Source organism: Bos grunniens, chromosome 18 (assembly GCF_055505025.1).
Source record: "Bos grunniens cultivar Pamir isolate PY7600 chromosome 18, Bosgru_T2T1.0, whole genome shotgun sequence".
NCBI classification, from domain to species: domain Eukaryota; kingdom Metazoa; phylum Chordata; class Mammalia; order Artiodactyla; family Bovidae; genus Bos; species Bos grunniens.
The window spans coordinates 11,020,898-11,044,780 of record NC_141182.1 but is presented as its reverse complement, the minus strand read 5'-3'; the positions used below and the strand labels follow the sequence as shown (position 1 = coordinate 11,044,780).

The window sequence follows — 23,883 nt, the reverse complement described above, 5'->3', positions numbered from 1 at the left end:
TACCCGATCCAGGAAGGTTCCACAAGCCTCGAGGCAGCTAAGTTCATACATCACAACTACTAAAAGAAAGAAAGGAAGGAAGGAAGTGAAGTCGCTCAGTCGTGTCCAACTGTGTGAGCCCAGGGACTGTAGCCTACCAGGCTCCTCATCCATGGAATTTTCCAGGCAAGAGTACTGGAGCAGGTTGCCATTTCCTTCTCCAGGGGATCGCTGCAAACCAGGGATCGAACCTGGCTCTCCCTCACTGCAGGCACATGCTTCACCGTCTGAGCCACCAGGCCCTCACTACAGAACCTGTGCTCCACAACGAGAAGCCACCAAAATAAGCAGCACAGTCACCACATTTAGGGAGCAGCCCCTGCTCGCCGCAACTAGAAAAGTCTCAGGCAGCAACTAACACCCGTGCGACCAATAAACTTAAAAAAAAAAAGACAGTTCATTTTAACTGGGCCAATGGGGTAAGAACCTGAAGTACTGGCTACTGGTAAACTCCTTGGATAATGAATCCTGAAGAACAGCCCCAGTTTCTTAGGCATGTGTAAAAACACACACGTTCCTGCTTCTGACTTCCCACCTTAACTTTAGAAACATAAGCCATGAGGCTTTACAGTTTTATTGTGAACTGGCCCTACTTTGTGAGCCTTAGCATATCAAATGAAATATTAACTTCAGGCCAAACTGTTGCAGTTTTTCTTTTCCAGTCAAGAATTGGCCTTGGTGTGCTAAAACTGAATAAAATCCATTTACTCAATCCAAAATAGGCATTAAAAAGAAAAAAAAAAAAAAAACTACTTTCTTATATCCTAAGAAATAACTCCTAAGTGAGTGGAATCCTCAGGGATTACGACCGTGAGGTCGTAATAACTGGAACACAGGCAGGACTACCCATTAGTCACACAAGGGAGCACAATTAGTCAGAAGGCAAGACGTGGAAATGTAATCTGTCAAATGACTGGTAACGGACATGGGTTTTCCACTTAACGTAAAAGTAAGATAGATATCCCTCCCCACCCGACTCTGCTCATATGTCATTTTACTTTTAGTGACACATAAGGCACAGGTATTGTTCAGAAATTCATCTGAACACATAGGTAATCCGCTATCGCTCTGGATAACAGTGCAGACTGTCTGCTCCCATCTTGGCCTCAGACCTGTATCTTTTGAACTATACCTGCAATCTTTATGGCTACAGGATCCTCTGAAACTGGAACCAGCCCTTCCTTGACTTCCGCCTGCTTTTCAGAGACCAGGGGAGACGTGGCGGGAGGGGAATACTTAGTTTCCACAGAAACCACAGGCAAGGAAGAGGAAGAAGGCTTAGAATCATGAAAAAGACTAGCCCATGACTTGGCAGGCTGACTGGCAGGCACAGTGCCCGCTGCGGAGGCTGGGGCATCCGCAGGTGGTGGGGCACTCTCGGCCTTGGCGGGGTCCGAGTCCGAGCTCTCCACGGTGTGCAACTCCACCCCGTTGGCAGCTGTGCCCTCACCCAAGGATTCAAGTATTTGTCCGTTAGTGACTCCAAGGTTCTCAGTAGTATCAGTCCCCACGGAGGGCTGAGCCACAGCTGTCCTCAACAAGGTGTCCCTGCCGGCCTCGGCAGGGAGGCAGGAGGCCTCCGAGTCAGCCCCCGGGCAGCCCTCAAGCTGCCCTGCAGTCCTGGCCCCGCCGTCCAGGGCTCCAGGGAAAGCCCCAGCAGGCCCGGCGTCGCTGACAAAGTCTGTGGCGTCCTGAGGGCTGCCCCAAGTCCGGGGGGTCCCTGCCGTGGGTACATCCCCCATCAAGTCCGTGTCCTCGGCGCCTACGCTGTTGGAGACTGCTGGGCCGGCGTGGCCATTGACCAGGGCTTCTGCCGAAGGTCCACCCTCGCCACCGTCTTTCAAGTAACTGTAATATCCAGGGGGACGTTTTTTCTTCTTTTTACGTTCCCTTTGTCCAAGACCACCCGAAACACCATCATTCTCTAAAGCTTCCGCCTCGGCAGGAGAGCCGCCATCCAGGGCAAGGGCAGGGCCCGGGTACTGGCAATTGGCGGAGCTATAGTTCACTTCTTTATCAATGTCATCGGGGAGCTTTTTGGAAGTTGTGCAGCTAAGGATAAATTCAGGGGCCTGAGGGTTCAATGTGCTTGAAATACTGTAGTTGGGAGTTCTCGGCAGAGTGTCACTGGGTTCAATTACTTCATTAACACCAAATTCAATTCTCTGATAGTCGTGTCCTGTTTAGAAAGAAAATGATCAGTAAATATGCCACCAGTTAAGAACACAGCTATACAACTTATAAAAGTCTCAGTAATTATTTCTTTTTGAAACTAAAACCTTAAAGTCTTGCAGTAATTAACAAAGCTAAAACATTTAATTTCTGTGTTAAGTAAGTAATTTGCTGAAATAAATAATAACCACAAAATTATATTTAATTTGGAGATATGAAACACAGAAGCTGGTATCCATTTTCCACTCACGGTAGTTAAGGTAGAAATTAAAATGAAACTTTGAATAGGAAACAAATGCTATTCTGCCTATCTGAACATGTCCCTCAATGCAATCTGATTTTATTAGTTTATTTTATACCTAAGACTAGGGTATATATATTTTGGAAAACTTAATTTTTAAAAATCAACACGACCAACTTGGGGACTTGAAAACCACTGCTTGCTTGTGCTCTCTCTATATATATATATTACGTATATACGGTTTCTCTAATTTGTCCAATTTAATAATTCAAAAAGTATAAATTACACAAAAGCACTCTTTCAAATTATCCATTTCCCAGACTCTTCTATTAACAACCTTAACTGAAGCCCCAAAATGGCCTTGCATGAGTGCCTGTGACTTCTCCTAAATTAATTCATATTGGATTAACCCCATGGGTAAGGAAGGTGCTTCCAAGATAAAGTTAGGACTGCAAACCTTTAAAAATCTCCTTGAAATCCTTTAATACTTCTTCCCCACTTCCCCACTGACAACAATCCACATATTCTATCCATTTAAGATGGACATTTTTTTCACAGATCACATCTCAAAAATTAGGCTGAGTTTCAGAATCAGCTGAGTTTTTCAATAGAAACTAAACACCAATGTCATCTTATATGTGACGAAATAGTTACACATTTTGAAGTTAGGAAAGGATATGTATTTTTTTATTTATTTTTCATGCATTACTGAAGATTTCTCAAGTCTAGTACAAGAGGCCCACTTTTTCTCAAGGCGTTTATTTAAAAAAAAAAAAATCACAGTACCAAAATAATCATATTCTACTCAGGAAACTGAATATATTTTACTTTCGAAGTATTTTTAGAGGAGAAAAAACAGCCCACAGAGGGGCCAGTGCCCTGAATAGTTTTCTAATTCTCCATTTGGTTTGATATCACACACCCTGGGAGTGGGGAGAATACACCAGCCCAACAGCAAAACATTCCTGAAAAGAGAACATGATGATGGTTACAGCTAACCATCTACAGAGATACCGAGAGAACAATTTCAATTCTCTGTCCCCTGAGCACTGCTTCGTGGTTTCCTTATTTTGAAAACAATCACCAAAGGAAATATATTTCTCCATTATCCCTAAAAGTGAACTGTCCAGTTTGCTTCCAGGGAGCTCCATCCAGTGAGGCTGCAAGGATGCAGAGCTGCTCTGTGGACCAAGACGGATGTAGCTGAAGCAGGGAGGCCACCGTTCAGAGACTGGAATGTGCATCGGGAGTCACATTGAAGTTAGTATGTGCTGTACCATGCAGCCTGTGCAGAGTTTGGTTATTCCCAACAAACACAGTGCGTTCCACATCTTAATCATTAATCTTATCGTAACATACAACACTCCAGAATGTGATGTGACATTAATGGAACCATTCTGATATGCTACAGTTGTTACCAAAACATTTACCAGACTGTGGACAGTCTGACCACATCCCTGGAAGGCTGAGTCCTACCCAGAACAGTTCGGTTCCTTTTCTTATGCAGGAACACGGGTTGTGGACACACCATGCACTGCACTCCAGGGCAGAGAAGTCAGGACAAGGCCCAACCTGTCGGGCTGGAAAAGTGATGGAAGGCCTGCAAGCTCATGAGCACTTGGATCATCAGGCAGGGGATTTGTTAGGGGAAGGAAAATTAGCTCAAACCAACAATCACACCCTAACACAGCACTCTCAAAGCCCGTGCACTGCAGCACTCACAGTGCAGTAGCCTGGGGTGCCCGGATGGGGTCCTGAAGTCTGAGATGCTCAGAGGCACCCAGGAGATGCTCATGGCCACGTCCATTTGAGAACCACTGCTTAAGTGGCTTCCTCAGCTGACTTCTCCAATCAGTTCATAGTGAGTCAAGTCAATAATCATGGAGCTCTCAGCCATGTGCAAAGTGTTTATTATCAAGGGGGAGGGGTACAGAGATTAGTAAGGCAAGGTCCCTGCCTCAGGGGATTACATCTATAGGAAGACAGACATCAAAGAATGATGGAATGATGGAAGCAGAGGGTGGGTGAGATAAAGCCTCTACAGCTTTCCAAGAATTTGTTGTATGACTCAGGGAGCTCAAACTGGGGCCCTGTGACAACCTAGAGGGGTGGGATGGGATGAGAGGTGTGAAGGAGGTTCGTGTTGATATATGGCAGAAACCAACCCAATATTGTAATTATCCTTCAAATAAGAATGAATTTAAAAAAAAATGAATAAAATTTAAAAATAGAATGCTCCTCAACACACACACAAAGAGATCTATCTGGATCAGAAACTACAGAGAGGTCAGAGGAGCTGGCAGGATAACTGGATGGGGGAGGGGATGGGAGGGAAGGAGGGGCAAGGCTGCTTCCAGCTTTGGGGACTAACTTAAAAAGGCCACATTAGGGGCCCCCACCTAGAGTGTGAGGAGCCGGCTGTGGTGGGAAGTGCCGGAACAAATCACTCTAAAGCGCTCATCCAAAACCATCCTGAGGGTTTACAACACTGCAGACACTGTACTGTGCAGCTGCTGCACACAGAAATGGATGAGCGCCCACAGCTGAACTCAGCCTAAACAGGGAGGCAGATTCACTGACTACTGGACAGTGAGCTGGCACTGTAGGAGAAATAAAAACAACAGAACAGGACAGAAGAGGCCTTGGGGAACAGGGGCCTTTGAGCTGGCCTCTCTCAGTGTGAGCAGCTGTGTTTTTGGCAGATTAAAAGATGGACTTGAGAGGAGAGGGGGAAGAACGGAGAAAAAGAGCCAAGACGCGTAACTGAGCAGGGATGCCAGCCTGGAGGGGGTGGGGGACATGGTGAGAGTGAGGAGGAGGGAGTGGAGCAGAGAGGAGAGGCGCTGCGACACTGGGGGTCTGAGAGGGAGGCGGAGCCTTCATCTGCAGCCGAAGCCCCTGGAAGGATGGTAAGGCACGACTTGGACCAGGGCTCTGACAACAGGTAAGACAGCGAGACATCTGGAGCCCGAGCAAACACCGGCGGCACAGCGGCTATGTGCCAAGTACTGGAAGTCAGGGAGCACCTCAACCCACAGACGACAAGGGGGCTCCAGAGGCTGGGAGGCCTGGCAAGGGTGTCTGGGTCCCTCTGGCATCTCTTATTTTATCCTCATCCTAAGTCATCATAAGTTCTCTACCTTATGTTTCTTATAAAGCTGCTAATAATTTTAGATAAAATCATTTTCTCATTTGTCTGCAGATGAAAAGTTTACATGGTCTCTGCAAGGTTTATATTTAAATCTAAATTATAATAAAACCCTTTCTGACAATGCTATAGAAACAGGGAACCAAATCACTGCTCTCAAAGAAAAGGTTCAGCTTCCAGCTTCTCCAAGGCCAATGAGGACCTTGAGCATGATGCAAACTGAAAAGCAGTCTAGACAGGTTTGACACGTGCAATGGCAGCCAGCAAGATGAGAGGACCCTACTGTTAGTGACACTGTAACATATATGAGAGGGCTGCAACTCAGTAAGCATCACCTCCAGTGATCAGCTCAGTGTCTGGGACACAGCCAGCCAGCTACTCAGTCAGGACAGGAGGTGAAGAGATCACCTGAATTCCCAAGAGCCCTGATAACAGGCGTGGACATAACCGCAAACTCAGGACAAGAGAAACGAGCTGCCACTGAGCCGGGTGGAAAGCACGTACTCAGAGACGTGCCAGTTCTGGGCCCAACAGCCGGTGCACTCAACAGACAGCCCACTCCGGAACCCGCACAGAGAGCCTTGGCTGTGAAGGGTACACCTGTGCCAGAGGATCCTTACGAAACAAACAGAAATGAGCAATTATTTCCAAAACTCACCTTGGAGGTCTGATACTCTGAAGCACAGAATAAACTTTAATTCATTAGCCAAAGTGGTTTGGTGATTAAAGCTACTCGAGTTTACAGCAAAAACATCAAGCTGAAAGGGAAAGGAAGGAAGACTGCACCCACGGCGCGTGCTTACCATCGGGGAGGTCATCAGCAGCCTGTGCGCCACACAGAACTGTCCCGCCGTATGGAGGAAGCTGCCCAGGGAAGTGGAAAACAGAGTTTAACTCAACAAACTGTTAAAGTTCAACACATGCTATTTCATTAAAGCAACCCTCATTAAAAGGCTATTTATCCATGCAACTTTTCATAACACTATTTTTAACAAAATAACACAGATGGGGAAAGAGTAAGATTAAACATCTTCATATTAAAACACCATCAGAAAGCTTTCCAACACTGATTGTTATTAAATAGATCCAAAAATGAGGTAAAAAATAAAAAATGGGCTCCAACGGACATGTCAATCAGCTACAAAAGGCTCACGACACACCCTCTGTTTCACAGGAGTTGCAGAGTACACATCAAATACTATAAACGCTTGTCTCTGTCCATTGACCAGTACAGAGTCTTCGTGACCATCTGCACACGTTGCTCACCATCACTACAAGTCCACTCAGCCATAGGCAGGAACCAAGCCTGGGGACAGTGAACAAAGCAGCTGGGAAAGAAGAGCCTGAGAATCACAGCTCTCTTTTAACAGGGTGCCTTAAACAACTGGATTAACAGCTGGCAACCACATTCCTTGTTTGGAAGAGAGACAGCAAAATGGTCAGTGCCTGGGCTCTCTGCAAAATGCAGGAAGGTATCATGAATATGCCAATTTTTTTCCCTCCTAGCTATTCCATAATACTTATGAGCTGGAATGTTTCAAATGGCTGTGTTTGAAATGAGAAAGTTTAGAATGGAAAGGGGTAAGGTAAGTGGACAGATAATTGCTATCTGAAGCAGGAAGCAAAGAACAAAAGGATTCCAGCCTAACACGGCTTCTACCACAGCACTTCTCAAAGCCTGCACACTACAGCAGAAACAGTACAACACCCTGGGGTGCCTGGATGGGGTCCCGGGCTTGGCATGTTCAGAGGCACCCAGGAGACTCTCACGCCCACAACTGTCTCAGAACTACTACTTCAGCTGATTTCCTATTAACTCTTAGTGAGTCAATGCAACAGTCTCAGATATAAAAGCTTATCACTCCAAGTACTCTCCTGAGAGAATTAATGACAAATAAGAAGCTAAGAAAACAAAACTGTTAGTCGCTCAGTCGTGTCTCACTCTTAGTGACCCCGTGGACGGTAGCCTGCTAGGCTCCTCTGTCCATGGGGATTCTCCAGGCAAGAATACTGGAGTGGGTAACCATTTCCTTCTCCAGAGGATCTTCCCGACCAAGGGATCGAACCACGGTCTCCTGCACTGCCAGCAGATTCTTCACGGTCTGAGCCACCGGAGAAGCCCAAGAAAACAAAAGGAACTGACCACTTTCTGGACTTAGCAGTGCATACTTACACCAGACAGGGGCACTCCAGCATTCATCACGGCAGAGCACTGTGTGCCCAGGTGGGCTGCACTTGAGCCTGAAGTGCAAGACCATTCCACACACGACTCCAATGCTCCCATCCAGTGCCCCAGCCTTTATCACTGGCATGGACACACGGAGCAAAACAGTGTGTCTGGGGAAGCCACAAATCAGGATGACATCCCTCTGCAGTCACAGAAGACAGCAAACTCCCTGACACAGCCTTTATTCCACTGATGACACTCGGGTGCCCCCTGGTGATAAAATCTAACTTGTAAGGCACTCAAAGTCTTGTTTTTTGAAATCACACTGTACTTAGAATCTAGGGAGTAGGAGAGCCAGGATCTGAAAACAGAGCCCCTGGCATGCCCCAGGGCAATACTGCTGTTTTCTGTTAAGTGTGTTTAAAACACTTACTTTGGTTTACTAACCTGGTAAGACCATAACTGGGAATTACTAGAATGCCAGAATGAGTTCAGGCACAGAAAACGTGTGTATTTTTTTTTCACTCTATACACTGCATATGGTGCCTGTTACACAGCAAACCTCCACCACCTCTAAGAAACCCCTTTGTGGGAACTGGGTATAATAAAAATGCAGCAGAATAAAACTGCAAGAATTGTTCAAAGTTCTCTCTTTAACTATATAGTTACTTATAAGAACAAAGAATTTTTTAAGCAAAAATATATAATCTCACACACAAAAGGAAACTGAGCAACAGAAAAAGCTAAAATTTATTTGTATTAGATACAAAATCAAACCAACTTACTCTGGAAACAGTGCTACCATATTGTGAGGTCAATACTCAGGACCTTCAATAGTAAGAAGGTAGTATTTTTAAATCTTTTTTGCTACTGCTATGGGGTAAGGGGTTAGATCCCCACCCATACACACACACACTCAACACCACAATCTCAAGTTTTATTACATACCAAAGTGAAAACAAAAACTTTAAAAACTTTTTAAATGTCTTTATGACGTCAGGGAAGGAAAAAATTTCTTAAAAAATATTTAAAAAATCCACAAACTATGAGGAAAAAAATTACAAGACACTAAAACTTTAAAATGTACTCCAAAAGATTATTAACCCTATAAATCAATAAGAAAAAGACAAGCCATTTGGTAAAAATATGGACAAAAGATATAGAACAGGTAATTAACAGAAACAGAAATCTACACTGCCAATGGACATATGAAAGTAATGTAATGGTGCTCAAATGTTTGTAATCTGGGAGACGTAAATTAAAACGACAAAAATCCACTTACTCCATTAGATTAGCAAAAATTTTAAGTATGTCTATACTGAGAAGAAGAAGAACCAGAGAAGGCAATGGCACCCCACTCTAGTACTCTTGCCTGGAAAATCCCATGGATGGAGGAGCCTAGTAGGCTGCAGTCCTGGGGTCGCTAAGAGTCGGACACTTTTTACTTTCATGCATTGGAGAATGAAATGGCAACCCACTCCAGTATTCTTGCCTGGAGAATCCCAGGGACGGGGGAGCCTGGTGGGCTGCCTTCTATGGGGTCGCACAGAGTCGGACACGACTGAAGCGACTTAGCAGCATACTGAGAATGGGGCTTTCCAGGAGACACTAGTGGTAAAGAATCCAAGTGTCAATACAAGAGACGCAGGTTTGATCCCTGGGTTGAGAAGATTCTCTGGAGAAGGAAATGGCAGCCCACTCCAGTATTCTTGCCTGGGAGATCTCATGGACAGAGGAGCCTAGCAGGCTACAGTCCTTGGGGTCAAAAAAAGCTGGACACAATTGGAACATCTGAGCACAGCATACTGGGAATTATCAAAAATTTTTCTTTTTAATGGGATCTAAAAGATCCATATAGTTATGGCTATGGTCTTCCCAGCGGTCATGTAGAGTTGTGAGAGCTGGACCATAAAGCAGGCAGAACACCAAAGAACTGATGCCTTCAAACTGTGGTGCTGGAGAAGAGAAGATCCTAAAAGTCCCTTGGACAGCAAGGAGATCAAACCGCTCAATCTTAAGGAAAATCAACCCTGAATACTGGTTGGAAGGACTGATGCTGAAGTTGAAGCTCCAGTATTTTGGTCATCTGATGACAACAGCTGATTCAATAGAAAAGTAGAAAAGTCCCTGATGCTGGGAAAGATCAAGGGCAGAAGGAGAAGAGGGCATTAGAGGGTGAGTGGCTGGATGGCATCACCAATGCAATGGACATGAACTTGGGCAAACTTCAGGAGATGGTAAGGGACAGGGAAGCCTGGTGTGCTGCAGTCCGTGGGGTCGCAAACAGTATGACGTGACTGAACAACAACAACAAAAACTCTCATGCACTAGTGACAGGAATGCAGACTGTTAAAACCACTTAGAAAGCAGATGCACTAAAGATGCTTATTCCTTGCAGGGCGCCAAAATTCCATTCCTAGGAATACTTCTTGGAGAAATCCACAGAGGAGCATGAGGAGACATGACAAAATATGATCACTGCCACACTTCTGTACTAATGGAAAAGCTGAAGACCTAGACAGCCCCCTCAGCATGGAAACAGCTAAGTCCAATATTTCACAATGAATGGGGAATTTCCTGGCAGGGAATTCCCTGCTCAGGGAACTAAGATCCATAGGACACAGCCAAAAAAATAAGATTTAACAATTAAAATCAAAGAAGAACAAAATATCCAAATAAATCTAAAGAATATTTAGCTTAAAATAAACAAACTGCAAAATGATGAATACAGCATGAAACGACTTTGTTTTTGTTCTTTAGTCACAAGGCAGGTCTCTTCTGCGACCCCATGAACCATGGCCCACCAGGCTCCTCTGTCCATGGGATTTCTCAGGCAAGAATACTAGAGTGGGTTGCCATTTCCTTCTCCAGGGGAATCTTCCTGACCCAGGGATCAAACCCACATCTCCTGAATTGCAGGTAGATTCTTTACTACTGAGCCCCTGGGGAAGCCCCTGATGAGACATTTCTAACCGCACAAAACAACAAACAATATATACATGCACAGTAAGAGGTGAAAATCACAGCCAGGAAACAAAACGTACTGTGCATTTTTGGCAGAGTTTCAGTATTTCTGGGGAATAGGGCGAATGCGAGGATACAACGGAAGCTTCAACTGTCTCTGTAACGTTTTGCTATTTACAAGTATAGCAAAATGTTAACAGTAATCAAATCCAATGGGTGGGTCCAGTCATTTTTTCATGTTAGGCTCCTCACTTTTCTGTACATTGGAATTCCTAATTAAAAGGCATAAAAAAAAACCCGATCTAAAACATAACCATCAATTAAATTTATGCATGCACTCAATAAAACAAAATTGTCTTACCTCAACTGAAGCACGAGGAGTCACAAAGAACTGATTGAATTCATCAGGGCTAAAATCTCCAAAAATATACTGGGAAAAAAAAAAGAATCACAGATCACATAAAATACACAAATCACACAGTTTCAGAAAACAGTGTTACATGGACCCTATAAAGAATCCGCCAGGACCCCCCAAGACCCTCTCCAGGAAACACAGTGCTGTCTGGAGCTCCTTCACAGCCCCACTGCAGAGAGGTCTGTAAGTCTAGATAAAACCTTAGGGTTTTACGGAAGAAAATCAAAATGATGGACCTTATGATGGGAGAAAACGTTCCAGACAATACCAACTGCCAGCAAGGATGTGAAGCAACTAGAGATGCAGAAAGGCACAGCAACTCAGAAAAAAAAAAAGAGTTCGGCAGTTCCTTATAAAGTTTACTTACCACACAACCCAGCAAGCCTACTCCTAAGCACTTACCAAAGAGAAATGAAGAACAATGTCCACAAAAACAAAAAAAAAAACCTGTATGCTGAAGTTTACAGCATCTGTACTCATTCATAACCACCAGAAACTGAAAAGAATCCAAATGTGTATCAACAGGTGGACATGATACATGAACATGATGATCTACTAATCAATGACTCTCTAAAGCATCACCCTAAGTGAAGCATCAGACTTACAAGGCCACAAGCTATAAGGACATCCACCAAAATATTAATGATTTCAGTTCTTGAATATGAATGGACAACAAAAAAATCAAAGGACATGAGAGGCAAAAAATAAACAGCAATAAAGAGGGTTACTATTAAAACAGGGGAAAATGAATCTGTGTAAACAAAACACAGGATACAGAAAAGAAGTTAAAATTCTAATCTGTATCCTGAAATTCTAGCAGGTAAAATAAGCAGAATGTCAAGAAAAAAAAAGGAGAGAACAAGGAAGTATTCAAAGAAATCAAAGGATTATTAAATTTAAATTACTAAATTTACAAACTCAACAGAAGATCTTAAAGAACCAAAATCAATACAGCAAGACAGCAATGCTTTGAAAGTTCCAAGAAAAAAAGCGTCTCTTTTTGTTTTCATAGAATTCTATTCTATAGTTTACTACTCAAGTGCAAAAGGCAAAATAATTCTTGACTCTCATACACACTTGGGATGAGTGGAGGTGGGCTGCTTAAGAATTCCAGAAAATGCATTCAAGGGATACAACAGCAGTAACAAACAAGTAGGATCCAAAAGATGATCCACACTGCAGACGTGAAGCCCAACGCAAACATGAAGACTCATGTTGCTTTATTTAATACCAACAACAGGAATGCTGTCCACATAGAAGAGAACCACTTTACCTTCTAAGCGGCTACTTTAATTCACGATGTGGGGAAGACACATTAGGATAAGAAGTGAACGTTCTTATAGGATTGCTAAGTTTTTCTCTTCAGGCTGGATTTCTCTTGGAAAGATAAAAATAAATGAAATACTCTTTGAAATCACACTTCTATGTACACTTTCTACAAGTATTTAAAAAAAACAGAAATTGGTCAATCCAGTAAGAGAACTAAAATTTCAAATGATTCAACAAAATCTTGTCAGTGAAGAGGAAGGGAAGGAACCGTGATCCAGCAAGCCTTCTACCAGTCTGCTGGAACAAACCTCATGGTCAATTATGAGCACGCTCCAGTTCAGTTGCTCAGTCGTGTCTGACTCTTAGCGACCCCATGGACTGCAGCCTACCAGGCTCCTCCGTCCATGGGATTTTCCAGTAAGAGTACTGGAGTGGGTTGCCATTGCCTTCTGCGAATATGCTATCTAGGTTGATCATAACTTTTCTTCCTAGGAGCAAGCGTCTTTTAATTTCACGGCTGCCATCACCATCTGCAGTGATTTTGGAGCCCAAGAAAATAACGTCTCTCTGTTTCCACTGTTTTCCCATCTATTTGCCATGAAGTGATGGGACCAGATGCCATGATCTTAGTTTTCTGAATGTTGAGCTTTAAGCCAACTTTTTCACCCTCAAGAGGCTCTTTAGTTTTTCTTCGCTTTCTGCCATAAGGGTGGTGTTATCTGCATATCTGAGGTTACTGATATTTCTCCTGGCAATCTTGATTCCAGCTTGTGCTTCATCCAGCCTGGCATTTCATGATGTACTCTACATGTCAGTTAAATAAGCAGGGTAACAATATACAACCTTGACGTACTCCTTTTCCTATTTGGAACCAGTCTGTTGTTCCATGTCCAGTTCTAACTGTTGCTTCTTGACCTGCATACAGATTTCTCAGGAGACAGTTAAGGTGGTCTGGTATTCCCATCTCTTTAAGAATTTTCCACAGTTTGTTGTGATCCACACAGTCAAAGGCTTTGGCATAGTCAATAAAGCAGAGGTAGATGTTTTTCTGGAACTCTCTTGCTTTTTTGACAATCCAGCAGATGTTGGCAATTTGATCTCTGGTTCCTCTGCCTTTTCTAAAACCAGCTTGAACATCTGGAAGTTCATGGTTCACATACTGTTGAAACCTGGCTTGGAGAATTTTGAGCATTAGTTTGCTAGCGTGTGAGATGAGTGCAACTGTGCGGTAGTTTGAGCATTCTTTGGGGTTGCCTTTCTTTGGGATTGGAATGAAAATTGACCTTTTCCAGTCCTGTAGCCATTGATGAGTTTTCCAAATTTGTTGACATATTGAGTGCGGCACTTTCACAGCATCGTCTTTTAGGATTTGAAATAGCTCAACTGGAATTCCCATTACAATCTCCACAAGCTTTGTTTGTAGTGATGCTTCCTAAGGCCCACTTGACATCACATTCCAGGATGTCTGGCTCTAGGTGAGTGATCACACCATCATGATTATCTGGGTCATGAAGATCTTTTCTGTATAGTAGTTCTGTGTGTTCTTGCCACCTCCTCTTAACACCTTCTGCTTCTGTTAGGTCCATACCATTTCTGTCCTTTATTGTGCCCATCTGTGCATGAAATGTTCCCTTGGTATCTCTAATTTTCTTAAAGAGATCTCTAGTGTTTCCCATTCTATTTTTTTCCTCTATTTCTTTGCACTGATCACTGAGTAAGGGTTTCTTATCTCTCCTTGCTATTCTTGAAGAACTCTGCATTCAAACGGGTATATGTTTCCTTTTCTCCTTTGCCTTTCGGGTCTCTTTTCTCAGCTATTTGTAAGGCCTCCTCAACCATTTTGCCTTTTTGCATGTCTTTTTCTTGGGGATGGTCTTGATCACTGCCTCCTGTACAGTGTCATAAACTGTCCGCAGTTCTTCAGGCACTCTGTCTATCAGATCTAATCCCTTGAATCTATCTGTCACTTCCTGTATAATGGTAAGGGATTTGACTTAGGTCATACCTGAATGGTCTACTGGCTTTCCCTACTTTCTTCAATTTAAGTCTGAATTTGGCAATAAGGAGTTCATGATCTGAGCCACGGTCAGCTCCTGGTTTTGTTTTTGCTGACTGTATAGTGTCTACATCTCTGGCTGCAAAGAATATAATCAATCTGATTTCAGTGTTGACCATCTGGTGATGTCCATGTGTAATCTTCTCTTGAATTGTTGGGAAGAGGGTGTTTGCTATGACCAGTGCATTCTCTTGGCAAAACTTTGCCCAGTTTCATTTTGTACTCCAAGGTCAAATTTGCCTGTTACTCCAGGTATCTCTTCACTTCCTACTTTGGCATTCCAGTCCCCTATAATGAAAAGGACATCTTTTTTGGGTGTTCGTTCTAGAAGGTCTTGTAGGTCTTCATAGAACCATTCAACTTCAGCTTCTTCAGCATTAGTAGGGATTACTTGGATTACTGTGATATTGAATGGCTTGCCTTAGAAACAGAGATCATTCTGTCATTTTTGAGATTGTACCCAAGTACTGACTGCATTTCAGACCCTCTTGTTGACTACAATGGCTACTCCATTTCTTCTAAGGGATTCCTGCGCACAGTAGTAGATTATGGTCATCAGAGTTAAATTCACCCATTCCAGTCCATTTTAGTTTTCTGATTCCTAAAATGTCAATGTTCACTCTTGCCATCTCCTGTTTGACCACCTTCAATTTACCTTGATTCATGGACCTAACATTCCAGGTTCCTATGCAACACTGTTGTTTACACCATCGGACTTCACTTCCATCACCAGTCACATCCACAATACGGCGCTGTTTTCATTTTGGCTCTGCCTCTTCATTCTTTCTGGTGTTATTTCTCCACTCTTTTCTAGTAGCATATTGGGCATCTACCGATCTGGAGACATCTTTCAGTGTTGTACCTTTTTGCCTTTTCATACTGTTCATGGGGTTCTCAAGGCAAGAATACTGAAGTGGTTTGCCATTCCCTTCTCCAGTGGACCACATTTTATCAGAACTCTCCACCATGATCCATCTGTCTTGGGTGGCCCTACACGGCTCGGCTCATAGTTTCGTAGAGTTAGACAATGCTGTGGTCCATGTGATCAGTTTGGTTAGTTTTCTGTGATTGTGGCTTTCATTCTGTCTGCCATCTGAGGGATAAGGATAAGAGGCTTATGGAAACTTCCTGATGGGAGAGACTGACTGTGGGGGAAATTGGGTCTTGTTCCGATGCATGCTCAGTAAATCTTTAATCCATTTTTCTGTTGATGGGTGGGGCTGTGTTCCCTCCCTGTTGTTTGCCCCCAACCAACACCTCACCTCTGGAGATTCCTGGATACTCACAGGCAAGTCTGGGTCAGTCTCTTATGGGGTCACTGCTCCTTTCTCCTGGGTCCTGTTGCACACAAGGTTTTATCTTGCCCTCCAAGAGTCTTTTTCCCTAGTCCTGTTTAAGTTCTGTAGTCAAATCCCACTGGCCTCCAAAGTGAAATTCCCTGGGGATTCTCAATCCCTTTGCCAAATCCCCAGGTTAAGAAATCTGTTGTGGGTCCCAGAACTTCTTAACAGTACGAGAACTTATTTGGTATAACTGTTCTGCAGTTTGTGGGTCGTGTGCTCAACAGCTCTAAGGTAGGGTTAATGGCAACCTCTTGTAGGGAGGTTGCCGTTCTGCCACACCCAGGACTGCTGCACCCAGAGCCCCTGCCCCTGCGGCAGGCCACTGATGACCCATACCTCCACAAGAGACACCCAAACACTCAAGGCCGGTCTGGCTCAGTCTCTGTGGGGTCTTCTGGAGTGCACAAGGTTTTGTTCGAGCCCTCCGAGCGTCTCTGGCAGGTATGGAGTTTGATTCTAAACACAATTTCGCCCTTCCTACCGTCTTGCCAGGGATTCTCCTTTGCCCTTGGATGTGGGTTATGTTTTTTTGGTGGGATCCAATATTCTCCTGTTGATGGTTGTTCAGCAGCAAGTTCTAATTTTGGAGTTCTCGTAGGAAAAGATGATCTAAAATCCTTGATTTTAGATGCTGTCCCTCCCAAGGGAGTTTCCCAACCAGCTGTTAATGCCCAAAAGTTGTCTCAAAGAAACAGCACGAAGACGTCTGCAACAGTGTTGATGACAAGCTGGGGATGGTTTAGCTGGTTTCAGGATCTAATGAAGCTCGCATTCTTGATGTCTCATCACAGAAAGAATTCAGTGAGAGACAAAGTGATAGGTAAGAAGTGGATTTATTCAGATCCAGAGAGAAGCACACTCCACAGACAGAGTGTGGGCCACTGCAGAAGGCGAGTAAGTGCTTAGACTCCAGGGAAAGACTTTTTCTCCTATTATTTTCGATTTTACTCAAATCTTTGTTTTTAAAGGATTATTTGGAAAAATCTGCTACAGATTTTAAGTGTGCTTTCTCATTACAACTTCATGTCAATAATTTCTCCACAGATCCACATCTTTAACCTGATTACAAAACTCACTGGTGAGGGCAACAGGAAGGGCAGGAAGATTCCCCGGCGGTCCTGGGTTAGAACTCTGCCCCTCCACTGGGGACTAAGAGCTGCTGGTGCAGCCTTCCAGATGGAAGGAGCATGTACAGCGAGTAATCTCCAACACTGTTACAAGAAAACATTCTTTGGGTTAAAAAAAAAGGGGGGGGTGGGAGGCAGGAAAATAGAAATACTGATTTGTATTTGCATAAAGACAGGGGCTTCCCTGGTGGCTCGGTGGTAAAGAATTCGTCAGCAATGCAGGAGACTCAGGTTCAATCCCCGGATCAGGAAGATCCCTTGGAGAAGTAAATGTTCTTGTCAGGAAAATTCCATGGACAGAGGAGCCTGGCAGGCTACAATCCATGGGGTCACAAAGAGTCAGATATGACTTCACGACTAAACCACCAACCAAAGACAGATCAATACCAGGATTAACCTGGTAGCTTGGTGGTGAGAAGTCCGCCCACCAACGCAGGAGACACAAGTTCAATCCCCGGCCCAGGAAGATTCCACATGCCGAGAAGCAACTAAGCTCAGACATCACAACTACTGAGCCAGCACTCTAGAGCCTGCTCACTGCAACTAGAGAAAAGTCCGCACACAGCAACAAAGACCCAGCATAGGCAAAAACTGATTTTTAAAAAGCAATAGATATTGGAGGGAGGGACAGTCAGTGGAGGTCGTGGAACAGAGAAGGATATATCTTTTCAGAGTTCTTAGTTCTGAACCATGCAAAAATACTTTACTCAAAAGATTAACTGTAAAGTCAGTGTTATCAAATCACTGTACAACTATTCATATACCCATTTTCCAGAAGCTGTGTTTGCACCTATGTTTCATGATCTCCTTGAAAACAGATCAGGACTTGATGAAAACATTTAATCCAAAAATGACACCATAAGCAACTGCTAACTATCAACTATGCAATGCTGAGGTATCATTTAACACCTGACAAATGGCTAGCCAGAGCTGCTCTGAACTTTAACATAATCCCCTTAACACCAGCTCACATATATCAATAAACAACTCCATAAAAATACACATGAATCACATTCTCTGCCCTAATCGGATCTATTTTCAATCCTTAAAATGCAGAAGTTTTTGAAAGTAAGTAGTTAACACTGGCAACAATCTAAAGAACAGTTTTGTGACTGAGCTTACAGAAGGGGCTGCTAAGAGGCTAGCGCCAAGTCCCAATCTGAGTTGCACGAAGTCACTCAAGTCTCAAGTAAGGGAGACATCAGAATAAAAGACAATTTCTTGCCATCACAATACATGTGAAAAAACAGTAAGTATTTCTTTCATGGGCAGAGAAACTAATGTCTCTTTTGTAACCACTCAAAAACACTGAAGGGAAGTGATATAATAAAATATAATACCCCACATAAATTTGGAGGCTATCATTTGAGTGCTTTTCAAAATCATCTACATCAGTTACAAATAATCACAGGAAGCATCACTATGAAGAAGTGTTTTTTATCCACACTGTTCTAAAAAGGCAAATAGAAGTATTGTTGTAAAGGAGAATTTAGCTTAAATAAATTAGGAAGAAAAGTTAAATTATGAAGTTAAAACTACAAAAGCATAGAAAAACCCAAGTATTTATTCAACTGCAAACCCCAGTGACTGCATAAATTACACTGCCCTGAATTTTAGTGACAACTGTTTAACTAAAACTATATCTGACTAAAGTTTTATATATCTGACTGAAGCATCTCAAGTCTTGTGACATCAAAGAGTTTATCCCAGAAATTCAGGGCAGCCAGCTTCCATTAAAATGTTCCAGTCTCACCATCCCCAAAAGTCTTCCTAATTTTCAATCACAAACTGTTTTAAATGTCTGGCAAAATGAAGAATGTTACCAAAAAGCAGGGGCAGGGTTGTGCTCTTCCAAAAACTCAATGTCAGAAAAGGCTGTGGAAAAGTTCAAGATGGCAGGAAGCTAAAGAGACAGTACAACTAAATGCAACATCTGACCCTATCCTGGATCCTCCCCTGGAGAGGAAATGCTATTAAAGGAGAGCATAGGGTCAACTGACAAGTCCAGAATACAAACAGTGGATTAGAAAAAGATACTGCGTCCATGTCAACATATGGAAGTGATAGCTATCCAACTGCGGTTACTTTAAGAGAATATTCATGGGAAATATACATTCAAGCAGACAAGAAGGCTAAAGGGTCCCAGTCCATGTAACTCACCCTCAAACCTCAAAGGGTAAGAGAAAATGTGTCTGTATTTTCGTGTGTTTGTGAGTTTGTACAGGTATCTGTATAAAGAAGGAGAGAACTTAAACACACCCCAATGATTAAGTGAGGTTCAACCCTAACCAGTCAATATGAATAAAAAATCAAATGGGGGCTCTTTGTACTTCTGCAATTTTTATAAATTTAAAATTATTCCCAAATAAAGAGCTTGCTGGGGTTGTTTTTAAACTAAAACTGAAAACACTCAGCTGTGAGGAAAATTTTTACCTACCCTCTTCTTATATTTGTGTGAAACATTTTCCTTCCTCTGAAGAATTAATAAATATATTTTAAAGTCTGTTTTTAAAGAAAAATACGGTAAGTTTTGGTTTAAAAAAAAACAAGATAAGAATGAGTCAGTGCCTGATTTCACAGGATTTACAATCTAGGAAGAAAATGGCACTGGCCACATGCATTTGTTTGTCTTGCAGGAGCAGGGAGAGCTGAAACTCACAGCTGAAACTCACAACTGTGAGGCTGGCAAGGGGAGGAAGTGCAACCCCACTTTCCCCATCCCTGCCAAGCCTGCAGGGGCCGGCACGCCTAGGCACCCAGGCAACGGGCACTGCGAGCCCTCCGTGGACCACAGAGCACTACAGAAATGTTGGCATCGTCATCAAGTGAGGCAGATCCCTGAGGTTTAAGCCAGGCCCACCAGAGTTGAATGAATACTGGAGTCAAGAGGAGGAACAAGAGAGCAACCACAGACGCTCTGCTCCCAGTTGTGGGGGGGGGGGGGGTGGGCAGGAAGGCCACGGGGGTCGGGACACAGCACAGGGTGCTGGGCTGCCCCGTCCCCTCTCTGGGAAGGGGCTTGGGGGTGGAGGGGTCCTCTCAATCAGAATAAAGCTCCACTTCACCTCCCTTCCACTGACCCCAGCTCAGGCCTTCAGAACTCCTACTGTTCCCGTCTGATTTTGTGATCCTTTCTAGAGAGGACATGAAAAATATATGCACAAGAAACACATCAGGAAAAGGGGCAAGCGCTCAGCACAGCCAGGATGGATGCAAGACACTTCACTGCAGCCCAGCGCCAGGGCGCGGCACTCTGAGTTGCCAGAGCAGACTCCAGAAGGCCCTCTAGGGCCTAGGGCTGTACAGCCTGCGAAAGGCACAGGCCAAACTGGAAATACCAGTGTTCCTGCTAAAGGAAAAGCAAAGACACAGCCTCAGCCCAGGAGAGGTGAGGAGAAGGAAAGGCGTTTGCCAGTCGCCTGCGTGGCCCACTGCTGGCTCTCCAGGGATCCGATGCAGCCATGGAAAACAGCACCTTCTGCAGGAAGCAGGGACCCGGAGGACGACCCCCAGAGCAGGCACTAGGGGGCGCTGGAACACAGCTTCCAAGGTTTGAGATCCAGAAACACAAGTCATTGTGCAGGCTGCCACCAAATCCATGTCCTCTGCCTTCAAAAGGACTCAGGAAAATGGGAGGTCAGCCTCTGAGGTAAAAACTTAGGCTACAAAGGCATGATCAACAAACACTGCTGGGTGCACACTGTACTTCACAGATTCTGCGGCAGTCAGGCATCTGCGAGCCAGACCCAGGTACAGTGTCCCAAGAACACTCAAAGCCCAGCCTGCAGGGTCAAATGCCAGAACCAAGCACAGGAAGTAGAGTCTTCTCCTCCCGCCTCCCTCTTTTCCAACACAAAAGTGAATTTGGGAGGTAGGAGGAAACGTTAAGGACTAATACACTGGTGGCTCAGCAGTAAAGAATCCTGCAACACAGGAGATGCAGGTTCGATCCCTGGGTCAAGAAGATCCTCTGGAGAAAGGAATGGCTACCCACTCCAGTATTCTTGCCTGGAGAATCCCACGGACAGAGGAGCCTGGTGGGCCACAGTCCGTGGGGTTGAAAGAGTCTGGCAAGACTTTATGACTAAAGAACACTGCTCCGAGTGATAAACGCTTTAACTTCATCTCTAAAATCAGAGTATGCCAGACTAAATCCATCTCCACAGTTCTTCCCAGCTCCAAAAGGATCTCCTGGATCTAACCCAGAGAAACACAGCTTTGGGAATGTTCTCAGACTGACACGGCTACCAGGTGGCTGGCACCTGAACACATCGCACTGAGTGAAAGAGGCCAGACTCAAGAGCCACGCATCGCAAGAGTCCATCCACATGCACTGGGTGATATCCAGGAGAGGCAAATCCCCAGAAACAGAAAGGAGAGAGGGTGGCTGCCAGAGGCTGGGTGGGGAGGGACCAGGGAGTCACCATTATGGGTATGGAGCCTCTTTCTGGAATGATGAGGTGTTCTAAAATGGACTGTGGGGGCAGCTGTACAACTCTGTGAATATACTAAAAACCACCAAAATGTACAGCTATTTAAATGGGAACTATTAACAAATGAAGTTTTAAAAAAAAATCAGATCAGTACTTGCATAAAAAGAACCATTCAAATTTCTTTACTTTTTTTTCATCAGGACCCAGTACCTGATGGATGGTGACATCTACTGAACAGTTACTGCTCAGTCTTAACTTTGGCAATTGGTGTGGGTGGCCTAGGGGACACCTGGAGGTGACAATGTTCAATGCACAGCAGGAATTTCATTGATTTAACAGCATGTATTGAACATCAACTATCCACGCTGAACTGTGTTTGATTATGAGAACAAATTCTGAACAAGACGAAGTTTGGGACACCACGATATTTATAAATTTGTCACCGTGTGCGTGAACTGCGCATTGCTTACAGTACTACAAACGGCAGAAGCAGACAGAGGAAGAGGGGGCAGAGGAAGGCTTATGCCTCGACTGACTACCCAGGGCTGCAGCAGGACGCTCCTCACTTTCTTGTGGCTGAGGAGCCCCGAGAAGGGGAAAAATGGACCAAAAAGTGTGACAAAGCCACGCCCTCCTGAAGATTCAAACGTCAAGTGTTGGTTTCCTGTGCTTTGTGCATTTTATTCTAACTATTGAAGTCCTATCAAAAGCCACCCTCTCAACAATTTCCCTGGTAGTCCAGTGGTCAGGACTCCTCACTCCCAATGCAGGAGGCATGGGGTTGATCCCGAGTCAGGGAACTAGATCTCAAGTGCTGCACGGTGTGGCCAAAACCTAAGATCCCACATGGCATGGCAAAAAAATAGTAATTTTTAAAAAGTGATCCTTTCACTTTTCCAAGATTTTTAATAGACTGGATTTATTTAAGTGCTTTCATGGGGAATCTAAGCTGAAACTTGTTTCCACAGACTGCACTCTCCAAATCAGAAAACATGATTCAGTTAACACAAATCCACTTATACCAACCTTCCAGGCCTATTGTACATTACACAATGTCAGTTAAATTTTAACTTGCTTTGCTCTAAACTGTTACTAAACAGCCCTCATTATACAATAACTTGCTATATAGACTTATCACATGGAAAAGAGCTGATAAATTAGGGAGTCGATTTGGTACTTGTTATCTGGGATACCCCTAGTAGAAAAAAGTTCAAAATTCCACCTGTTTTCATTTCGATCACCTTGGTGCTAATCTAGGAAGGAAAGGGAAGGGATGGGAAGGGGAAAGTGCAACACCAATGAAAAAGAACCATTTCTGTCAAAATTCATCAGACTATATACATTAAATGAATTAAATTCACTGCATGTATATCATACCTCCATAAAGTTGTTCTTTGAAAAGGAACAGACACCAAGTCAACTCATTTTTTCCACTGCCTGGATCAGTACTTGGCATACAGCAGGTGCTCAAGAGCTCTGCTCAACAAATGAGTTCAGGAAGAGGAGGAAGAAAAGCAAAGCCCACAACCTATACAAGTTCCAGGGCTGAGGACCGACGCCCTCTCTACAGCAACAGTTCCAACTCCAGAGTCGGCAGGCTGAAGAACTCAAACTCAACTGCTCTCATTGTTTCTTATGCTCCCGTTTTTACTATCAGCAGAAGTGGGCGAGCAGGGGCACAATTTTCATTTCTAAATATAAACTTTTAACATAGTCAAGATATAACATGCAATTTTTAAGTATAACATTTAACCATAATCAAGAAAAGTGAATTAAAGCTTTATTGAAAACTTTAATAAGAGAATACCTATTCTGACCTGAAGGAAAATCATTCACAATAATCACATGGTCTCCCAAACTGGAGAAAAATCAACTTCCAAAATGTTACACCTTAAAGGGGAAAAATGGGAGGCACTGGCAAAACAAACCATGGATGTGCATCAGGTCAGATCAACCTTGTAAAAGTACATTTTTTTCTCCCCCCACAACATCGCTGACCACCATATAAGTCCCCTGTGTCTAGCATGTTGGAGGCATTTGCCCAGTTTTTCTTGCCCCCACTCTCTTCTACTTAAACTTCTTTACTAAAGCCTATTTCCTTAAGAACTCCCTGCTTGCAGGCAGGAGTTTTCACTTTTCTGTCACAGATGTGGCTCGTGTTCCTGGGAATGCTGTCAAGTGTGGGTGAGGACACAGAAGGGGGACAGGCACTGCTGCTGCAGAGGTGAAAGGTGACCGCCGCTTTCTAAAAACTTAGCAGCCTCTTACAAAAATCAAACATACATCCACCATATGACATAGAAAAATTCTACTTCTAGGTATTTTATCCATGAGAAATGAAAATGTATGTTCACACAAAGACCTGCACGTGAATGTGGTCAACAGCTTCATTCATAACAGCCAAATGCTGGAACAACAAATGCCCATCAAGAGGTGAAGAGAGAACCTGTGGCCCATCCCTACAATGGACTATTACCCAGCACTGAAAAGGAAGGATTCCTACACCACA

At 43.8% G+C, this 23,883-nt stretch overlaps 1 protein-coding gene across 2 annotated transcripts in view; it reads right to left on the bottom strand.

Annotated features, from left to right (window-relative positions):
* USP10 (ubiquitin specific peptidase 10) overlaps positions 1-23,883 on the bottom strand; it is a 63,200-nt gene that overhangs the window by 22,526 nt on the left and 16,791 nt on the right. The window contains exons 2-4 of one of the 2 annotated variants that reach the window (XM_086350176.1): positions 11,093-11,161; positions 6,404-6,464; positions 1,172-2,218 (exon numbers count right to left, since the gene is read on the bottom strand). In XM_086350176.1, coding sequence (XP_086206302.1) covers positions 1,172-2,218; positions 6,404-6,464; positions 11,093-11,161 — 1,177 coding nt within the window. The remainder of the gene's footprint in view (positions 1-1,171; positions 2,219-6,403; positions 6,465-11,092; positions 11,162-23,883) is intronic. The other variant, XM_086350177.1, reaches the window with a different exon arrangement.